General features: G+C 39.7%; 1 protein-coding gene across 5 annotated transcripts in view; it reads left to right on the forward strand.

Moving 5' to 3' along the window:
• Positions 1-22612, forward strand: part of cdk5rap2 (CDK5 regulatory subunit associated protein 2) — an 86115-nt gene that overhangs the window by 31471 nt on the left and 32032 nt on the right. For 3 of the 5 annotated variants that reach the window (XM_057819077.1, XM_057819072.1, XM_057819074.1), the window contains 13 exons: positions 2232-2371; positions 2442-2558; positions 3553-3675; positions 3749-3861; positions 6054-6193; positions 8318-8458; positions 8540-8628; positions 8869-8997; positions 11126-11197; positions 11309-11439; positions 13528-13765; positions 19586-20564; positions 21691-21792. In XM_057819077.1, coding sequence (XP_057675060.1) covers positions 2232-2371; positions 2442-2558; positions 3553-3675; positions 3749-3861; positions 6054-6193; positions 8318-8458; positions 8540-8628; positions 8869-8997; positions 11126-11197; positions 11309-11439; positions 13528-13765; positions 19586-20564; positions 21691-21792 — 2514 coding nt within the window. The remainder of the gene's footprint in view (positions 1-2231; positions 2372-2441; positions 2559-3552; positions 3676-3748; positions 3862-6053; positions 6194-8317; positions 8459-8539; positions 8629-8868; positions 8998-11125; positions 11198-11308; positions 11440-13527; positions 13766-19585; positions 20565-21690; positions 21793-22612) is intronic. The other 2 variants (XM_057819073.1, XM_057819075.1) reach the window with 2 other exon arrangements.

The raw sequence follows: 22612 nt of genomic DNA on the forward strand, positions 1-22612 counted from the left end.
ATTTTAGAGTCACTTCATGTTGATTTTGGGTTACAGAACAGGAAGAGACCCAGGAATGACTAGGCATTGACTCAAACTCAAAAGGAAGTGACCTGTAAATGCCCTAAAATGAACCGAAAGTGTCCAGAAAATTGGAAAACTGGCTGCGAATGCCCTGGTTTCAAATAACCTTTTGTTCATTCGCTGGCATCCCTCCCACTTCAGATTCGATGTCTATGAAGGTCAACGGCAACCAATGAGTTTAATTTTGGGGCATTTCAGGTCATTTGCTGTTGATTTTCAGTCACTTCCTATTGATTTTGAGGCATTTCTGGGTTACTTCAAGTTGATTTGGGGACATTTTAGAGTTACTTCCAGTTGATTTTGGGTTACAGAACAGGAAGTGACAAAGGAATGACTAGGCATTGACTCAAACTCAACAGGAAGTGACCTGTAAATGCCTTAACATAATCGAAAGTGTCCCGAAAATCGGAAAACTGGCTGCCAATGCCCAGGTTTTGAATGAATGTTCATTCGATGGCATCCCTCCCACTTCAAAAAGATTGGACTTCTACGGCGGTCAATGACAATCAATGAGTTTCAATTTGGGGCATTTCATTTAATTTGTTGTGATGATTTTTTTGGTACTACCTGTTGATTTTGGGGCATTTTGTGGGTCACTTCCTGTTGATTTTGGGTTACGGAATAGGAACTGACCCGGGCATGAAAAGGCAGTGACTCAAACTCGACAATAAGTTGCCTCTAAATGCCCTAAAATGAACAGAAAGTGACCCGCAAATGCCCCAAAAATCGGAAAGACTAGCTGCGAATTCTTTCGCCCCTCTCTGTCTAAATGGATTGGTCGTTTAGAGCTGTCAATGGCAGCCATTGAGTTAACAGAGACATTGTTCTACAGTAGTGGAAGATTTTGGTAACAACTTGTTGGGTTTTTTTGTGACAACTTTTTAAAACGATTCGTGATTCTTGGCAGGAGCATATCGATAACCTTTTGGGATACAAAGTTTGATATTTTGTCACACCCCTTGTTGTAACCATAATCTCACTCCAAGAATGCTAACGTTGATCATCTGAAGAAAAGTTCTAATGGTGACTTTCCAAAACGTTGACAATTTATCCATAAAAAAGTCAAAACAACGAAGATCAAGCAAGGGAAACTGACAGGCTATCAGAGGAAAAGAAAAAACTAGGCCCAGGGTCCTTTCTAGCAGCATGCCCCTTGGCATTCACAGAAGTGATGACGTCCGGAGAAATTGTTCAGTTTATTTAAAGGGGGCATTGTCCGAAGGTGGCGTCAGTCTCGGAAAAGAGTTTGTGTGTCTCTGCGGTTAAGGCAACGCTGATTATCTTCCGTAAGCGTGGGCACGACTGGTTGACTGGCTGCACGATGTCAGCTCAGAATGTTATGTCCGGGGGCTGCAGCTATCGATTATTTTAGTAGTCGATTAATCGATGAAGTATCTAGTTCGAATAATAATCAGATAAGGAACATAACAAAATACCTCAGCTGAGCCTCAAACGGTATAAAAAAATTAATGAGGATCTAAGTACAACAAAAGAACAATTGGCTAACTTAAATAGCAAAAGTAGGCTAGCCTAAATGCTATAAAATGCTAACATTTTTTACAATGCTCTTAACAAATGGTTCAAACACATATTCCTTACAAAAAACATTTAAAAAAAACATTAGCTCAAAACAAAAACTTAGCTTATGTTGGTCTTAACAGGAAGCAGCTGGATTTAGTCATGTGAAAAGAGTTATATCATATTCACTGTTGCCAGTAGAGGCAAACACTTTCAAAACAAATCATTACAACACCACTTTAATGAAACGAATACTCAAAGCAGCAAAACTTAATTCAAATCTTTTTTTTCTAATCGAATTACTCAAGTTAATTGATTAATCATTGCAGCACTAATTATGTCCGTCAATTATCACATTTTTATGAATGCATTCATATTTTAGATGTATGCTATTGTTGGTTGCTCAGTGTTTTTAATATCTTCATTATGTTCTAAAACGATAGAAGTAGGCATGTGGTTATATATGAGCATTTTAGCAAAAATACGGTTTCCCTTTACAGCTTAATCAAACTAAATCCAAAACTTTACAGGAAATAAGAGTCTGGGCTGTATCAGCACCGTCCTCTGGTGTTCAGCATGAATGAAGTAGAACTAAGTTTTAAAAGAGTTAGCAGTGACTCGTGTGACTCTTCTTCTTCCCCATCCCGTAGGCTCACTTTCCAGGAGGAACAGCGACGACAGCATGGAGAACATTCCACTCTCCAAGAAGACTTTTGTGGTCCTTAAGAAAGAATTGGCACAGAAAACAGAAGCTCTCAACAAGGCACTGAAACGGGAAAATGAACTGAAGGTGTCGTTCCGCGCCACGGGACACTCTTATTCGTTCCTGTTTTATAGCCACTGCCACTTTATCCATTTAGATGGCTTTGGCCGAGCTTCAGTCGTCACTATCGGAGCTGGAGGGGCGCAGCGAAGGTCAGGCCGCCAATATTGAGTCCCTGACTGCCACTCTGGAGACCAAAGATGAAATTATCCATGTAGGTTTTGCACAGATAAAACATTTTCTTATGAATTTTATCTTATGAATCTAGATTTGCTGGTAACACTTTACAATAATGGTCCCTTAATTAACATTAGTTAATGCATTTTTAGACAGAAACTCATGTTTAAGTAACATGACAATAATTCATTTAATCCCTAATCTAACATTTATTAATATATTAATTAACATGAGTTAACGCATTAGTTAATGCATTTTAAGACAATAACTAATGTTTAAATGACATTACAATAATTAATATAATTGCTTATCTAACATGTATTAATATGTTCATTAACATGAGTTAATGCATTAGTTAATCCATTACTTATTGCATTCGTTAATGCATAACCAGACATTAACTAAAAGTTTGGTAAAATTAAAAAAAATATATAGGCCTATATAGAGTTAGGGTTAGGGTTTGTTAACTTAAGCATTTATAATTTCTCAGTTAAAGGACACATGTGGTACACTTTACAATAACGGTCTAAAAAGCATTCAGTAATGGTTAATAAAGGTTAAGGGGGTAACTTAAGCATTTATAATTTCTTAGTTAAGGGATACGTGTGCCACACTTTACAATAAGGGTCCAAAAAACATTCAGTAATGGTTAATTAAGGTTAAGTAATACTTAACTAAGAAATTATAAATGCTAAGTTAACCAGCCCTAACCCTGAACCCTAACCATATATAAGCCTATACTCTATATATTTTTAATTTTACCAAACCATTAGTTACTGTCTGGTTATGCATTAACTAATGCATTACCTAATGCATTAGCTAATGCATTAACTCATGTTAATATATTAATAAATGTGATGTTACTTAAACATTAGTTATTGTCTAAAGATGCATTAACTAATGTTAATTAAGGGACCCTTATTGTAGAATGTTACCGATTTGCTGGTTTTTCGTCAGCTTATTCTCGCCAGTTCCCACGCAAAGTTTGCAACCCTCCGAGCAAAATCATTTGCTTCCCGTTGTCTGAGCAGGATCTCCAGCAACGCCTCGGCCAGCCGGGACACCAGGTCCGAGATGGCGGCAGTACGGACCGATCGCCTTCAGGACTTCCTCAAAGAGAGAGGACCGTGATCGGTGGGGACAGCCAGCCAGAGGTAAAATTTAAAAATAGAAGGCACTATTGTGCTTGACGGGAATATCAAATTTAATTGTCTTCCTGGCTTTCAGGTGTTCCCCGGCTTGACGGCTTTGCAGCAAGAGCACGAGGCGCTGAACAAAGCTCTGAGGGCCGAGCAGCAGCTCTACTCCAGTCTGGTCAGGACTGTGAAAGAACAGGACAGGTGCAAAATAGCATTAAGATGAATGTTTCTAATAGCGACACACTATGCTCTCTACCCTACTATTTGGAGTGGGAGCTTCCTTTTAGCCAGTGTTGTTTTTGGCAGCCCTTTTAATTTTCAAGTTAGCCTTTTAGACTACAATGCTTATTAGTTTTAGTCATATTTTAGCAGGGGTGAAAGTGGTCCGGTAGAAGATTCGGGACTGGAACGGTGGTTTGATCCCGAAAATATGACGGCAACTATCAAAACCCTATGTTAAAAAAACCAAAAACAAAAAAAACTGCCAGGCTGCCACGTACACATCTCCAAGATTAAAAATTTGGCAGATTTACCTAAGATTTACATACACACGTGTTAACAACAAGCCTAATTAAGTGCTTGTGTTGCGTCATTCGTTTCCACCGATATTATTTATTTATTCCAAGTAGTTCTTCTCTGTCTCAGAATGAGTGTGACGAGTTGAGTCGATATGCACATACGCGCAGCAAACCACCCTGGATTCTGCTGTCTGTTCAATTGACTGACATGTGATCAGCATGGATTGCTAGCTCTGATTGGATAAATGCACGTTTTTGTTTTTTTTTTTTTTGTTTGTTTTTTTTTTGAAACAACAAATAGAGGGGGTGGAAAATTGATCAGATCTTTAAGAGAAAGGAAAGAGTTGAAGAGGCTTATTTTTATTTTATTTGCCCTTACTTGGAGGTTCAGAGCATCTTCCATGTTTATGTGCACTTTGGACATGTTTTTGTTCATTTATGTTAGGCTACTCATTTATTTCTTTATCATTTAAAAAAAAAAAGTCAATGTTTGCATTATCTTCAAATATATCTTCATTGTGCATAATATACAATATTAACAGTAAGTAATTTGTACTTATTTTTGTTAATGTATGTTACTTATATCTTTAATAATGTACAGATTGACTTTTAACAGTAAGTAATTTGTACTTATTTTTGTTAATGTATGTTACTTATATCTTTAATAATGTACAGATTGACTTTTTAAATTATCTTTAATTTTAATGTACATCCTACGTTCTTAAACAGTTAAAAATTCAGGTTTTGCATTTAGATTTGAGGAAAAGAGGAAAAATAAAAAGTTTTAGATGGAATTTTGCAAATCAGTGGAAAAAAATAAAATTTTGAATTAATCTGCCTCGTTTCAGTGTAATGCAGTAGCCTAATGCATGTGTAAAACCTGTTGTGTTTTATTGTGTGTTATATGTTTAACTGTGCCAAAAGCAGTTTTTGCATTTCGGTGGTTTTAGGAGGTTTAAACCCCAACACTCAAAAAAAAAAAATCAGGCTCCGTGCCAACCTTTATGTCAGGGAGTTCTTGCAATAAATTCTAGTCGCTTTCACCCCTGTATTTTAGTCATCTCAAAATGTGTTAGCCTTCGTCTAGTTTTTGTTGACGTTTACTAAAAAATGTTTTGTCTGTAAAATAATTATTCCGTAAATAAATAAAGGTTTACAACTATTTAGAATGAACATGGACAGATGAGCACATATTTTAGCGTCTTTAAGGAAAATGCCAACTTGGTGATAATACACACTCGGCAGGAACACAGTACATTTTCAATGACTTATACCTGCCAGAACCCAGCAAACTATGTAAAAGGAAAAAAAAAAGTTGACTGCGAGTTTAAGAGGGCACTTGCTGTTAGCATTGGCCTAATGCTAATGTAAATGCTATGCTAATGCTACGAGTTACATTTAGTGTATGATGAACACTCAGCACAGACCTTTAAAGGCTAAAGCAACATTGTATATGCTCTCTGGTCAAGATAAAAAAAAACAATCTTACCCTGTGTGCAATCTGGATTGACTGCAGACGACACTGGTGAGTCGGAGGGGGGGTGGGGCGCAGCGCGTCACGAAAGACACAACCAGACACTGCTACGATGCAGGGTAACAACACATAAAATGTCACACATTGTGAACATGTGACAGAAACTATTGCGCATTTTCGTCTCGTTCTCGCTTCATTAGACGAAAACTGGCATTCAGCTCATTATGTTTTAGTCTCTCAAAACACGTTTTTAGCTCATTATCATCTCGTCATCTTCATGAAAAAGCGTTCGTTGATGAAATATTTTCGTTATCGTTGACGAAAACAACACTGCTTTCAGCCAATTTGGCCTTTAAGACATGATATAGAAAGAAAAAGGTGTTTTTGTTTTCTGTTTGCAGCGCCCAACGTCTCCATGCGCTGCAGCTGGAACTGACGGCGGTGCAGCTTCTCCGGCAGCAGCTGGAGGACGGCGTGAAAGCCAACGAGGAACTCAGGGATGACTTGGATAGAGAACTAGACAGAGCCAAAGCCAGAGAAGGTGCAGTGCCAATGCATGAGGGTCACACATAATCTTCAGGATTGTCTAACGCGCGGTTTGGAAATTTAGAATCCAGTAAAAACATTCACTCCATTTATTTCAAATGGCAGTATAGTTGCAAAAATGACAACAATCTGAAAACTTTTTGGTGAGAAACATGAAGTCACACAAAATCGTGTGGCAGACCAGACATCTGCAATCTAAGAGGTTAGCTAATGCACCAAAACCGAAGATCTGTTAGAAAATGAGTTTAGCGACCAACTGGAAATTACGAATAAACCCGTCTTCTTTGCCCTCTGTCTTTCCTAGCTGTGTTTGCTCTTGCTAAAAAAAAGCCATTTTATGCTCATTTTCATGCCGACTTTCTCTTTGTTTTGTCTTTCTCTCACCTGTGTCACTCATTCTCTGCATGTAACCATCCCCCTGACTTGTCTTTATGTTCAAAATGTGAATAAAGTCTTTGTTTCATCTATCTTTTCATTTTGCTTGTCCACATTTCCCATGCAACCACTCGTCTTTGTCAGTGACGCCACAACGGACGGCGGGTATTAATCGGGCCGCCACGCTCAGTTGGTTTAATCTCGACTGGCGTCAACGTGTTGTTATGTAACGAACCAAACTGCTCGCTATGTTTAAGTAAAACCACTTTCCACTTGTCTAATCTCGGGTCAGGTCAGGGCACCATGTTGAGACGGATTGAAAGTGGCTCTGTCTGTACCTGCATGTACTTCTGTATTCACAGTAAGAGAAAAATTACAGTGAGTTCTGGTTCGCCATTTTGTAGAGGAGCTTGCAAACGGTACTGTTGTAGGCGTTCCTTTCATCTGCGTCTATCATATCTGCTTTAATCAGAGGACTGGATGTCTACAATTTGAATGGCAGCCACAAGGAGCAGTACAACTATAGAACTGAAGGAAAAAGTGTGACATGGATTTAGATTCAATTAAATTTTGACAGCACTGCTGCCATTTCCCTCATTAGAACACAATTATTAACATTATTAATTTACATTTAATATTTTTGGTCATTTTTGATTGTTTTTTTTTTTTAAACATTTGAACGCAAAATTGTGTTTAATTTTGTCATCGCTATCACCATTTGTTTTTATATAAATATTATTTTTATATATATAATTTACATATTATCTGAAATATTTTTTTCTAATTGTTTTGGATAGTTTTTTTTGTTTTTTTGTTTTTTTGTTTTTTGGTCCAAAATATTGCGTTACATTTTTTTCATCACGAACATCATTTTGGACCGCAATTGTGGCTTATCAAACAAACAAATCCTTTTTTTTTTTTTTTTTAAATAGTTGTTCAGTAATGGCTTTTTAACCAATATCCAGATATTGTCCAACGCCAAAAATTGGCTGCCGATATAAAACCGATTCCGATATATATGGTCGTGCACCTAACGTGTTATTGCTAATTGTATTGTGATGCCCCACTGGATGCTTTAATAATGATAAATGTAACAACTTCAAGGTTTTCAAAATAAACATTCTGTCAAAATTAAGAGAACAACTTCAACTGAAATTTTAGAAAATAAATGTCCACTATGAATAATGTAAATCAAATGAAATTAACAGTTAACAATTAAATCACGTTTACAGTAGTTACCCTAAAGAGCAACTAGGGGCGACCAAAGAATTATAAATATAGGCAGGCAATCATAGGACATGCCAATGCAATGGCAATTCCCAAGATGCATTTCGCGGGGCTTTTCCACACAACTTTTTAATTTTATTACATTTCTAGTTTTCTTGGTAACTATTTCTTTCTGGTAACATAGTAGTTATCTAAAATGACTTTATAATTTATTATTTTTCATTTAATTTTAGCACCCTGAATGCAAATGGTCTGTAACATAACAAATCCCAAGCATCTTAGTTTGGAGACCTGTAGTAGTCAATTAGCATAACTGCTGTGTTAAACTGTGACCAGCCATTGTACAATGGCCTTCACTTTGAAGGCATGCATATTGGCCCAAAAACCGATCATGAAAAATTTATGTTGACATTATTCGATATCATTAAAAATGCTCTGATGATATCGAACAACTTTTGTATTATAAACTTGTAAAGCAGCACAATCCAAGCCTGTAACACTCAATGTTTGTGTTTAGGTGCCAGTGGCGTCGACCCCAAAGAACTGGAGAGCGTGCGGCACCAGCTGGAAGATACCCAGCGCTGGAATGCCTCTCTACAAGCCCGCTTGGGGGCCATCCAGAACCGCGGCGGCGGCGTGGGCGGGACCAACGACTGCGGTATGAACTGCAAGGTTGCGTTTCTACCACTTTTCATTGGGAGGAATTTTTAGTTCAACATTGGCTTTTTTTTGGTTCTAGGTGACACTCTAAGTTTCATCGGAGACCAGACCTCATACATGAGTATCTGTGTGGGCGAGGGGCACGATGATGAGATTTCTCCGCAGAAGGTCCGTTCGTTTGAAAAATTGACCGTAAATTCTGAACTGTCGAATGCACTTGACGCGGCCACAATGTGGATTAAGTCTTCCTCATTCATATGCAGTCTGTTTGTTTTTCCACTGCTGTGTTCACAGACAGTTTGAATGGGTTGATTCAATCCACAGGGAGAGAAAAAACAGATTCACGTTTCAAAAACAGACTACTCTTGCAGTGGCGTTAAAGACCAACTGCGACATTTTTTCTGCTAGGTACTCGAGCTGCGGGACTGTATCAGCAGGCTCCAAGCTCTCAACATGGAGCTCCAAAGCAAAGTGGCAGCACTGGAGAAGGCCGACCAAGAAGACAAAAACACAGCCCTCGCTCGTCCATGGAAACAGGTTGGAGGCCACAAAAACACAGTGGTTTTGCACTTGTCTTTTTGGTTTCATCAACTGAAGCGGGGGTGTCCAAACTATGGCCCGCTGCCCACTTTTTATTTGCCTGTAGCAAACATGATTCAATATAGAACGCTCAAGAAGCTTGACTTCTAAAGCACTTCTCATCTTTAACACTAGATAGAGCTAGTCACTCAAACAGTGCCTCTCCATTCGCTTAGGGTTAAAACCTTTTAACATGTTGAAATTAATGTAGGAAACTTTCAAATTTTCAGGATTTTGTTATATATGAATAAACATATATACATTTCCAGTGGTACCTCCACATACGATCGCCTCGACACATGATCTTCTTGACATCCAACGTAAAATTTGATGCGCCATTTGGTTCTACATCCGACGATATGCTCGAAATACGACGATTTATGGCAGCACCGCAGTTGGTTTTCCCGCAAGACGGACACACGGCAGACTTTCTTGTGAGAGAAATCAACATAGGTTCCAACAATGTAAGTGCAGGTGGTGGAAAAAAAATAATAAAAGGTGAGGATTAGCATTGAAATGAAGCTGGAAATGATAAAAAAATATATATATACTAGTATATGAGCGTGGTGCGCGCATCTATGAACTGGCTCAACAATACAGCAGTAGACAGTCTATGATCTCCGCGGTCCTTTTCCGTTCGCCAGTCTTTTAGAAGTTAAGGTGACAATTATTAATATTGTGACATCGTCAAAGAATGTCAGGTTTTTAATCATTTATTTCAGAACTTGTGCAACACAACATGCCTAGTGTCTGCGCAGCTGAACAAGTGAAGTGAAAGTAAAAAGTCCTCCCTCACTCTGACACGGCAGCCACGCGGTGCGTTCAGGTACACCATTCAAAAATACATCTGCCACATTACAACCCGATTCGTTACATTATTACAGGTATTATTATTATTATTACTATTATATTATTATTCCAATTTTAATTCATAATGTATTTGTTTTGCTCTGTGTAATTGCTATTTGCAATAGTACCAGCTGTATTTATTAAGGATTTAGTGTAGGTTTTCGGGCTGTGGAACAAATTCATGGAATTATAATGTATTCTTATGGGAAAATTCTGCTCGACATACGACCATTTCGACTTACAAACAAGGTCCTGGAACGAATTAACTTCGTATGTAGAGGTACCACTATATATATATACAATATTTTTAAAAATCCAAAGTGATAGACTGACATTGGCTGTGATTTTCTTGACTTTTTTTTAAGTCGTTGGACATTTTCTCTTTGTTTTGCAATGTTTGTTTCAGTATTGTAAATACATATATCATTACTATTAATTATTTTGGATTATTTTGTTGCTTGTAGTCCTTAACTCATTCACTGCCAATGACAGTTGTAGATATCCATTTGGAACGATCGCTGCCTTCCCCGGCAAACTGGATTAGACGTCTATCACCGGCAATGGCAGCCAATGAGTTTATACTTAAATACATTTTTGGGGAAAAAACAATCTTAAGTTAGCCGATTCCGCTTCTCTGTTTAACAAATGGAAGTGGAAGAAATAAAACAATATGAATAACCACAAACGTCCATTTGGCAAATTAAAACGTTTCAGTCCATCGGACACTCTTATTCCCATTCTCCATGTGTAAGCAGCGAAACAGGACAGGGGGATAAAAAATATTCGATTTTTCTAAAAGCAGCCATTCCTCGGAGAAAAAAAGTTTGGACACCCCAGAGCGAAAGTGTGTTCACGTCTAGCGAAAAACAACCATCATAACAGTCGCTTTAGTTGTTTCCGTCTAACCTTTGAACCCGACTTAACCTCTGCCGTGTCATATAATGCTGCTTTGGAGAAATTGTGAGTTTTTTTCCAATAGTCTACAATGCAGCATGGTTGATTTCTTTAATGTGTCTTTTGTAGATGAAATCCTCCTGACTCTTTTCCTCCATTGTTCCTAACCAAGTCCGTCCGTCTCTCTTATTTCTGTGTCCCATGAAACGGTCTCATGCCACATTAGACACGTCACGCCATCCCGCTGTCGCTTTGCACACTTTTTTGGCTTCTGTTGCCTCATTGAATTTTGTTTTTGGAGTCCCGTATGTCATACTCGCCGCCTCACATCCCATTACTCTAGCAGCCGGACACCGACTGCCGGACGCCAAACTCTCAAGACCGAGCCTGCCAGACGGACGTCCCGCCAGGGCAGGTAAGTCACTTCTCGGTTTGGACGGCGATACGCTTCAATCCGTGTGAAAGTTTAAACCGCGTGACCCGTCGGTCATTGTTCAACGATGACGTTTCCTTTCCTGCCTTCCAGTCCGGAGGTAACGATAGTGTGGACAGTGGTCTGGGCCAAAGCCGAGAGCACGCTCAGTGTGCCATTGCAGAGGTCGAGTCTTTGAAATGTCTGCTGGCTGACACTAGTGCTGCTTCACTCCTACGCCTCAGGTGGGACCCCCCCCCCCCTTTAAATTTGATATATAATTATTTCCACATACACCAGAACGTACAACATTAGGGCAAGTGACTATTTATAAAAAAAAAAAATTTTTTTTAAACACTCAAGCGCTGTAGTATTTTTGCCTTACTTTTAAAGGATAAATACATTGAAAAGTGAAGGAATGTTTATAAAAAACAAAGTTATTCAGATGAAAATGAATAAAATCAAATACTGGTTAGGCCATATTAAGACTATAAAGTTGATTTTAATAAATATAAAATTATACATACAATGATATCTCCTTTTCGCGGTTAATGGGGACACCACCCACCTCCCCGCGAAAATCCACATTAAAAAAAGTCTATATAGACTTTTTTTTTCTTGTTGTGTTCAATGTATTTATTCAGATTTAACAGCATTGGAAAGACATACATATAAGACATGTTTTTCCCTTTTTCCCCCTCCAAAGTGCTTATATGTATATTTTTACACTGCAAATGTAATAGTTATGATATAAATTAGATGTATATAAAAGAAAACAATGATTTGAACATGTATACATGGCAGCATATATCTTAACTTTCTTAAATAAAATAATGTATTTATTTACAGTATTTTAACATTTTTAAATGAAATACTGCATTTATATATTTTATTTTATTAAAAAAAAATCCGCCATGGACTGGGCAGGGAAGTATGAAGCGCAAAGTAGGGAGGAATCACTGTATATGAAGAAAAAATTGATTCAGAATAAAATATTTATAAATTTTAAAAATGTTAATTAAAACAAATAAATAAAATCCAAATGGGAAAAAACTCTGGATAATTCCCCCAATAACATTCTAAAGTTGCTTTTAAAGAATAATAAAATAAATCAAAATGACTGACTTCAAAACATGTATAAAATGGTAATAAAAATCAAATAAATCATATCAAAATGAATGATAACAGAAGTACACTCTGTTTATGGCCCCTAATGACACTCTAAAGTTGATTTTTTTTTTTTCTTTTCAGAAATTCAGATGTATTGATGTATCCTTTTACAAAAACCTGAGATGTCCTCAAAGTGCTTAACAACAAGGCAAAATACACTACATGATAAATAAAAAGTACTTTACAGTAAAAATTTGGGAGGGGGTGGGTTGCATCACACTAAAAATCATTATAACTAATAAAACCTAAAATCCGAACACATTAAAACTAGGGCTGTAGCTATTGATTATTTAAGTAATAGATTAATTTGTTGATTAGTTAGTTCAATTAATCGAGTATTCGGATTATGAACAAGTTATGCCTTGTAGAATACATTTTAGGAGATGTAAAACAAAGAACAAATGTTTATGCTTGCAATAATAATTATTGCACTTTACAAGTGCAATAAATGCATTTAAAAATAAATGAAAATACCTGAACTTAGCCTCAAAGTATATATTAAAAAATATCTAAATAAGGATCTAAATAAAACAAAAGAACAATAGGTTAACTTGCATAGCAAAAGTCCGCAAGCTTAAATGCTATAAAAAGCTAACTTTTTTTATTTATTTTTTTTACACAAAGCTCTTCACAAATTGTTCAATCACATATTCCCACAAAAACTGCTAAATATACTTCTAAACTAAATAACGAATGCATAAATAAACATATTAGCTCAAACAAAAACTTACCTTATGTTGGTTTTAACAGGGAGCAGCTGGATTCAGCCATGTTCGTTATGGCGTATTCACCGTTTCCACGAGAGGGCAGTATATCCACCCAAGTCAATAAAACTGAATGAAAACACTTTCAAAACAAACCATTACAACGCCACTCTAATTAAACGAATCCTCGAAGCAGCAAAATTTGATTCAAAGCTTTTGTCTAATCGACTTACTCGAGTTAATCGATCAATCATTGCACCCTAAAAACCAGGCTACCCTAGTCAGTGGTGTTCATTCATAGTATTTAACTCATTGCCTGCCATTGATGGCGCTAGACATTCAATCCATTTTGCTGCATGCCAATCAAAATGAATTGGACATCTTAGCATCTTTAGTGGCAGTCAGCCAGCCAATGAGTGTCTTATAAAAGGTTAATTGATAACAATCCCCTTGCGACAGAGAGGCGGTCCTCAAGCTACTGATGGAAAACGGTCAACTGCCAAAGGAAGAAAAGTCCAGTGGCCAGTGCAAAGAGAAGGGAAGCACAGAAGCGTCCGGGAACGGCAGCGTTCAGTCGGGACGCAGCCGGGAAACTGGAGAAAAGCGCAAAGACGCTACAGATCGGACTTTCCTGGCCAACGCATCGGAAGCAGAATTGCTTGAAAACGGGCAGCGCAGCAAGATTTCAAAGCGCAGGGTATGTTTTGTAACACAGGAAAGAATGTTTCATGTGAGCATTGAAGCGTGTATGGTGCAAGTACCACCAGGGCTATGCAAAGACTGACTGAAATGTTCAAACAACCTTTTTCAATCCACTGCCATCCTTAAATACATTCTGAACACGAATGTCCGTGACCAAATGCTAGCGGGCTAATGTGACTAGGTGACTCTAGATGCGCTCGGCGGAGAAGATGGGTAATATTTCTGATGATGGACTGGTCTTCCAAAATGGATGAAATCCACTCCTATCGATGGGTGCGCCTTAAAACTGGACTGTAAGAGACGTCCAGTCCCTCTGGACTATTCCAGACAAATTGGATCAAATGTCTAATTGGTTTAGTTTGAAACAAATGTATATATTTTTGAATGAAATTGAATTATGATGGTGTATTAAGGTAAAAACAACAAAATTTTCATGGACACATTACAACAGAGCGATCCCTCGTTTTACATGTTTACAGTACAGTACACACTGAAGGTGGGCTCTACGACCTTTGTAGCGGAAGTTACGCCCGAAAATGCCCCTAATTCCCCCGAAATGGCTGAAACACACTCTTCTGGTGGTCGGACGGAGTCTTTCGCGGCAGCAGACAACGCGGGAGAGTCAACTTTCATTCAGAAGTGTCGTCGGAATTCATCCGCGATCCTCCCTTCCCCAGTTACTTCCGCTTGAAGCGTGGGCTTCAGTGTGCTTGGGGACTCCAATGTGTGCTCTGTACTTTTGGGCTCCTCATTCAAAATCTGTATACTTCTCGGCGAGAGGTTTCCCGAATGCATATTTCGACGCCCAAGACGCTGAAAGCGGTCCCGAGTCTGTACGACCTCCCGTTCTCGAGTTATTCCCACTTACGTCAAAACCGCTTGGAATGGAATTGTGCTTATGTGCCCCTAAGGCTAGGTTCATACTACAGTTCTTAATGGACAAATCTGATTTTTTGCCATATCTGTTTTTTTGGCGTGCCCGTTCAGACTGCCTTTGTCCATTTAGGGGCCTCCTCCCACGTCCATTTAGACCAGGGTTCACTAAATCCGGACCTCGGTGCCACTTTTCCTGTCGTGTTTTCCATGTCTCCCTCCTCCAACACACCTAAATCAAAATAATCAGGATCATTATCAGGCTTCTGGAGAGGTTGCTGATGACATAATCATTTGATTCAGGTGCGTTAGGGGAGAGAAACGTGGAAAACACGACAGGAAAAGTGGCACCGAGGTCCGGATTTAGTGAACCCTGATTTAGACCGTTCAAGTATCACGTACGCACACTAATTCGCAGTCCATGATGCGCTTAGCAAAGAGATCCGCATGCGCAGAAGCATCAAAACTAAGTACACATGCTGGCTGTATGTCATTACAGAGTGATCATATTTCGATTTCCAAAAGAAGGACACAAATAACAGACATTAATAATCCCCGTTTAGTCTTATATTCAAAGTTTATATGGACTGATAGAACGCATACACGCACACACATGAGCCTTGCTTGACATGTGTACGTGAAATGACGTGGGTGCGTCAGTTTGCCCCGACTCGGCCATGTGTGCAATAATGAAATATTGCTCATTCGGCGCACAGAATGAAAATCGAAAATTGTAAGGCTTAGAGGCGTGCGAAATTTCCGATTCTTAGATTATTCGCGATTCGTCCGTGGAAGATTCGAGAATGATTCACAAATATCCAAATGAATTATACGAGGTAAAGCGGAAGTAAAACACAGTCAACGCGGGCTTTGGGACGCAATGAGGAACGGACCGAGAGTAAATATCATGTTCACCTCATGCCGCTAGATAAAAAAAACAATCATACCTGACTGGGGCTGACAAACAACGCCCAGTTGCTAGTTGCTACAGACAGACGGCTACAGTAAATATCATATACAGTGGTACCTCTACATACGATCGCTTCGACACACGAACTTTTCGACATCCGACGTAAAATTTGACTCGCCATTTGTTTCTACATCCGACGACATGCTCGAAATACGACGACAATGGCAGCACCGCAGACGAATGCACGGCGGATTTTCTTGTGTGACAAATCAACACAGGTTTCAGAAAAGGTTGGTACAGGTGGTGAAACAAGGAAAAAGTTGATGCTTACCTTCGAAATGAAGATGCAAATGACAGAAAAATATGAGCGTGGGGTGGGCATCCGTGAAATGGCTCAACAATACATCTCCACGGTCCTCCTCCGACCATCGTTCGCCAGTCTTTATAAATTAAGCTGACAATTCTTATTGTCTCCAAAGAAATCGCCAGCTTCGCCACGTTTTCATCATTTCTTTTACAACTTATTCAACACAAAACGCCTGCTGTCTGCCTCAAATGATGGTGTTCTCAAGAGAACATTCAAAGTGAAAGTGAAACTCAAGCTCACCGGTCTGTTTCTGGCACGTGAGCCCCGCGGTGCGTTCAGGTACACAAAAAAACGTCCGCCTTATTAGAACCCGATTCATTACACTATTACAGGAATTATTATTATTCTTTTTATTACATTATTCCAATTTTGATTTATAATTTATTTGTTTTGCTACGTGTAATTGCCATTTGTAATAGCACCAGCAGTATTTTTTAAGGATTTAGTGCAGGTTTTTGGGCTGTGGAACGAATTAATGGAATTATAATGTATTCCTATGGGAAAATCCTGCTCGACATACGACCATTTCGACTTACAAACAAGGTCCTGGAACGGATTAACTTCGTATGTAGAGGTACCACTGTATATGTAGAACTACATGCAATTAGTGATGCACGATAATGCATTTTTCAGCCGATACCGATAACCGATAATTTCCTCCTCGTTCCAACCGATAACCGATAATGTCAAGCCGATAATTTTATTTAAAAATTTATGTAAAATTTTAAAGTATACACAAGAGAAAATATTACTGTGCAAATATATTATTGCTCTTTTTTTCCAACATCAAATGTGAACAAGTAGTAAATTCCAACATCTAAATAAAGACAGATTGTCTGACATTGTGTAATGGTAAACTTTTGGCAACAATTACTTACAGAGTAAATACATAAGTTGCACAAAAATGGCTTTAAAAGTAAGCCATTCCTAACGTATAACATTATTACACAGCAAAAACACAACTTTTCAAAACTAGCTAAATTCCCTTGCTTTCAGAGTAAATCTATTGGAAATAAGTGAAATTAACTGCCAGCACTTAAAGTATATTTCACTCAGATTTCTTGAAGAAAAATAGCCAGCTGAAAATAAGCTTAACAGTCTTATTTTAAGCAATAAATTATCATAAATAATCCTAAGGGAAAAAAAACTTGTCAGAAATGTTCTTTATTCAAGAATATGTATGGTTCAAAACATTATTTGAAAGCAATTTTTTCTTGATTTAGGTGAAAAATTACATTTTTTAGATGTTTGGGCTTAATAAGAACAAATAGCAATATTTAGTTCAAGTAAGTGGAATAATCTGGCGCATTCATCTGTTAGTCTTCAACACTCAAACAAGCGGGGGGAAATTATTTGACTAGATTTAAGAAGAATGATCTGATTAAGACGTCATAAATTTAAAGCGTACTGAATGCAATACTGACTGGATGACTTCTTTGTGTGCATGTTAAAATTATCGACTAACCACTGCGCCGTCATGATAAACATGCTTTCTTGACATCACTTGTGTAAATGTCCTTGGTAAAACTGATGTGATCGGCATGTCTTTCACGAAGAATCGTGGTCGTATAAACTGCATTATTTTTTCATCCAGGGGTTTGGCTATCGGGTCATTTCGGGAATTTCCTCCCGCTTGTGCCCTTCAGTCCGCCCGGCTGCCAAATTAGCACCCACGCCAGGCCTCTGTCTTGAACCGGAGTGGCGGCGGGAGCTAAATTCGTACCGGATATCCGCCCGCCCCGGCCGGCTCGCTGCGGCGTATTCGGTGCATGGCTCTTCTCTGCCCGTCAAGGGCGAGGCGGCAGCGGCGGCCTGCGTGACCGGACCGGCGGGCTCTGTCGAAAGACAGCTATTTGTCGACTATCGGTCTCGTGAGGTGTTTAGCCATAGATGGGAGTTTACCACCCGCTTTGGGCTGCATTCCCAAACAACCCGACTCCGGGAGGACCGCAGCGTCTCTGTATCGTCACTAGCCCCGTAGCTTCCTTTATAGTTTATTTGTGTTTACAATAGCTTTAGCATTCGCGCTAGCAGCAGCCTCGTATTCGTTCCAAAAATCCTTGTGATGCAGTTTTAAATGGCTGCTGGGTTAGTGGTAGTGGTGTTCAATGAGGACGCTTTCTTTACGCCTCGTGGAACTGTTTTGTAGATGGCGAGAGCATTGTTTATTTCATTTCACACACGGGAAGAGCAACACACGCTAGTGAGAGCGCCTCAACACTGATGTGTCACCGCCTCCTCTATGACGCCGTACTCCTCAACCCCTCCTCCCACAGGGGCTTCAGAGAGGGGAGGGGTTGAGCAGGCGGCGGTGGAGAAGTGGAGAAAACTGCTTGGTTGCGCACATTTGGAGGCTAAATCAAGTATATAATTATCGGATTGCATTATCGGTTGATTTTTTTTTTATCTGTATTATCTGTGTGACGTCATAATTGCCATTATCGGCCGATAATTATCGGTAACCGATATTATCGTGTATCTTTACATGCAATATAACAGACGACGTTGGTGTTAGAACATGTAGTATTGAACAGAGATGTGAAATGACAGACTTTCCGGTGTAAGTAAACAGCCGCCATCTTAAAGCATTAGACTTCTCTAGAAGACTCTTTTGTAGCGAACCTAATTAACTTTTTATCTAAAATACTCCTAAATCGGCAAAATCTTGTCTTGAATCTATCTTTAAATGATGAAATTGTTTTAAAACTTTGACAAAAGTAGACAGAAGGGAAATTATGAAATAACGGGAGCGATTTTAACAAGTGTAACAGTTGATTCACAACATTAAATTAATTGAATGTAGTTTGAAGCTGCTGATACAGAATGGGGACTGGAGTTTTTTATTTACTGTTATTTTTGTATATTTGTTTACTGGTATATGTTAACTTGATACTGAAATAGTAGTTTGGTTTAGCCTGAGAGGATTTTTGAACAATTTTGGAACTAATGTACAAAACAAAACAAAAAAAAGGGAGAGGGGTGCATCAATAATCGTTTTATAATCGAATCGAAGCCTCTGAATCGTAATCGAATCGTTAGGTGCCCAAAGATTAGTAAGGCTTATTCTTTTCTTCATTTTATTTTTTTATGACTGTGGTGAAGCCCGCTTTGTGCTTAAAAGCAGAGTTCAAGCTAGGCTTCAAGCTAGGCGCTAATGCCTCCATGGCTGCCGTCCTCCGTGCCTCTTGCTCTTTGCTGAAGTAATTGCTGCACGAATTCCGATTGGGGAGTCTTGACAGTTCAGACAGCCAGTCACGTTCTGAAAAAATGTGGCTCAGATCGGATTTGAACCACATACGAAAGTGACTCAAATCGGATTTGAAATGGTCCACTTCTATGCGACTTGTCCCGTTCAGACCGTCAAGTTAATGCCTGACTCGAATCGTAAAAACACGAAAAAATCGGATTCGTGCATTAAGACCTGTAGTATGAACCTAGCCTAATTCAGAAACTGTACACATTTTTACGAGGGCGTGGGGTTCCCCGGAACGGTCTTTCCATGACTGCGACAAATCAGAGATTTAACCGTCTTTCAAGTCAAAATGAACTACTTCAGCTTTTCATGACTATATTCCTAAAGTCTTCAAAGACATTGTTTAGCTTAGCTTCATGAAAATCACCCGGGTATTCTACTTAAGTATTTTAAACGTTTGTTTCTTTTGTAGGCCTCCGCCGTCCGGTCCCGCTTGCCTGTTCCAATCGGGCTGAGAACGGAAGCTTGTCGCGCGGGCCTGGCCCAATCTGCTCTTTTGACCCAGCTGGAGCTCCTCCACCAGGAATGCCAGGAGAAGGAGGAATTGATCAACAAGCTAAGTGAGCGCTTGGCTGACCTGGAAGAACTCCAGAACAAAGAGCCACTCGACAGCGAGTGCACGGACGCTGCTGAGTCCACCGTCGCACAGTCTGCTTCTGTGGACTGCCGAAGCAGATTTGTTTGTTTGCAGAAAGAGGATCTCAAAAAGCAACTTGGGCAGATTTTCAAGTTGGCAGAGAAGCACTTCCAAGAGGCAGAAATCAAAGATCTGCTTCTGGAAATAGATGCGGTGAACGCTGCATTACACAGAAGAGGTTCAGAGGACGCACGGAACATCTCTACGCAGACGGCGTTGGAATCTCTCGCTGAGAAACGAAAGAATCCGCAAGGGGAAGAAGGAACTTCGGATCTCGTCTCAACTCTGGAGATGACCAAAGTTCTTGCTCGATGCCTGAACTCGGCGGAATCTCTCATTGCTTCTCTGGCAGCGGCCTGTAAGAGTAGCGACTCATTCGCCGACCTCGACTTACGGGAACATTTGGACAATCTCCAAGGAGCGCTGCGAGAGCGACGAGAGTTGGAGCGTTGGTCTCAAACCTCTCGGCAGAGTGATCGCTGTGAGGAGATTCCCCGCTCAGATCTACGTGGCGATCTGGGATTCCTCTGTGAGGTCCTCGCCGAGCGCTCTCGGAAAATTTGCGAGCTCCGAGCCTCCCTGTGGGAGGAGAGGGAGGCCCGTGCCGCGCTACCGGACGCTCAGGGATTAGCACCGAGTGTTCAGGCTCAGCTGGAGGCTCTGCACAAGGCGCTGAGGGAGAAGAAAAAAGCCTGCGAAAACCCAGAAGAGAAACCCGCCGCCGCCGCGTCGCCGAACGACACGGCTCGCAAAGGTAAGAGCGTCATCTTGTACGCTTGTTTGACGTTGTGTGCAAAGCTTTGCAATGGTACCTTGACTCAGGAGTGTTCAACAGGAATTGGGCTGTTTTTTTTTTCTTTCTAGAGTTGTCCGATAATTACTTTTTAACCGATATATCCCGATGTTGTCCAAAAGTCCAAAAATCCAACACCGATATCAAACCGATATATTCGGTCGTGGACTTAACATATGATGGTTACCTGTATTGTGATGCCCCACTAAATCTTTAATCATGATAAATGTAACAACTTCAGGGTTTTCCAAGTAAACATTCTGTAAAAAATAAGAATAACTTTAACCAACTATATTTATTATTCAACTCCAAATAGTGCTTACATCCATATTTTTTGGATAATGTTTTCTCTGAAATCATCCTGGCAATTGCAATGGTTCAATAAGGCACTGCCATGTCACATATGGCTCACACAGGCAAGCAAGCATAGGAACAGAGTCCAGACGATGCCAATGAATGACAATTCCCAAGATGCAGTTTGCTGGGCTTTTGCGCAGATTTTAAATGATAAATTATGTGTTTCGTGGCTTTTCTTAGTCACTATTTCTTTCTGATGAAGCAGTAGTTATATGTGATGAGTTTACAATTCATTATTGTTCATTTTATTTGTGCACCATGAGTGATGAGGGTCTTTCCCTCAATTGACAAATCCCAAGCATCTTATTTTAGAGACATCACTCTGTGGCCAGCCCATGCACAAAGTCTCCAGGCTTGTACAGTTAATAACCCAGCATACATACAAAACCGATACGGTGCAAAACCGATACTGATATTTTAGTTTAAATGCTTTTATCAGCCGATATTATCGGACAACTCTACTAAAAAAAAAAAAAAAAAAAAAAGAAATTTTTTAATGTTTTAGAAACGCCATTTCAAATTCAAAAAATGGGGTAAATCATCAGTAAATCTTTCTGCAATCTTTCATTGAGAACTACAGACATGAAATCAATACATACGATTTACACAAAACGGTGGACGCCCGTATAGTTGAATAGAGTTACCGATTTGGAATTCAAGTCAAGGTGCCAATGTGCTCGGGCGTTTCACATTGAGACGGATCTAACGTGAACGTTGCCTCCAATCCCAGCTCTGGATCAGGATGACAAAGGCGTGCAGGTGGATTTGCAAGACCTGGGTTACGAAACCACGTGCAAGAGTGAGAACGATAGGGAAGAGAGCAGTAGCACAGGTCAGACGCCTTCCAGACGGATGCTGCACGTCCGTCCGCTGAGTGGAGATTAATCTCACACGGCTACGGAGATTAATCTCGCGTGGCTTGGGTTGGAGTATAACACAGTCTCCACGTTTGGGTCTTCTAACCTCACAGCGTCACAGATTTCCTCTTCTGGTTCTTACTAGACATATTGCAGACATCCCAAGTTTTCCCTCATATTGATAGTGGTTCCCTGATGCCAGTGTGTCAGATAAAATATCACAGATTTTGCGACTATGTGAGAGAGAGCTCAACTCTGCAAGACAGAGAGCTCACTGACTGGTTTAGTCTGCAAAATTTGCCAATAAGCTTTACAGTGTGCATGGGGCGGGATTTGATTTATTCTCCCATTTTCACACAGTCACGGGAGCTCGCGAGATGGCAGAGGTCGAATCCTCCAGTAAGAAATAAAAATATCAAACTTGCTTCACAGGGTGGTATTTATGTCAGTTACAGACTGCCATAAAGCGTAGGCTAAAATTAATAATATACCTTTAGTTAAATCATAATGCCTTTCTTCATTCATTCAATCATAAAACGAAATCAGATGGCCTTCAATGTGTATGTATGGGGCACAAGGGGGTCAGTTGTTGGAACGGATGGATGGAAAGACTGATGTGTGTGTTTGCGTGTTGTTGGTTGGATAGGGTCGATAAACATCTCCCTGAAATGAGTTTTTGGAACTTGGGATGTCTGACTTTGACTGCCATGGATGGATTCTTTGCATGTCTTTTCAGCACCTAACAATCTTTACCGGTCATTCTTCATCTTGTAAAGGTCTCGTTTCCACCAAGTC

The sequence above is a fragment of the Corythoichthys intestinalis genome, chromosome 17, assembly GCF_030265065.1.
Source record: "Corythoichthys intestinalis isolate RoL2023-P3 chromosome 17, ASM3026506v1, whole genome shotgun sequence".
Classification (NCBI taxonomy): Eukaryota; Metazoa; Chordata; class Actinopteri; order Syngnathiformes; family Syngnathidae; genus Corythoichthys; species Corythoichthys intestinalis.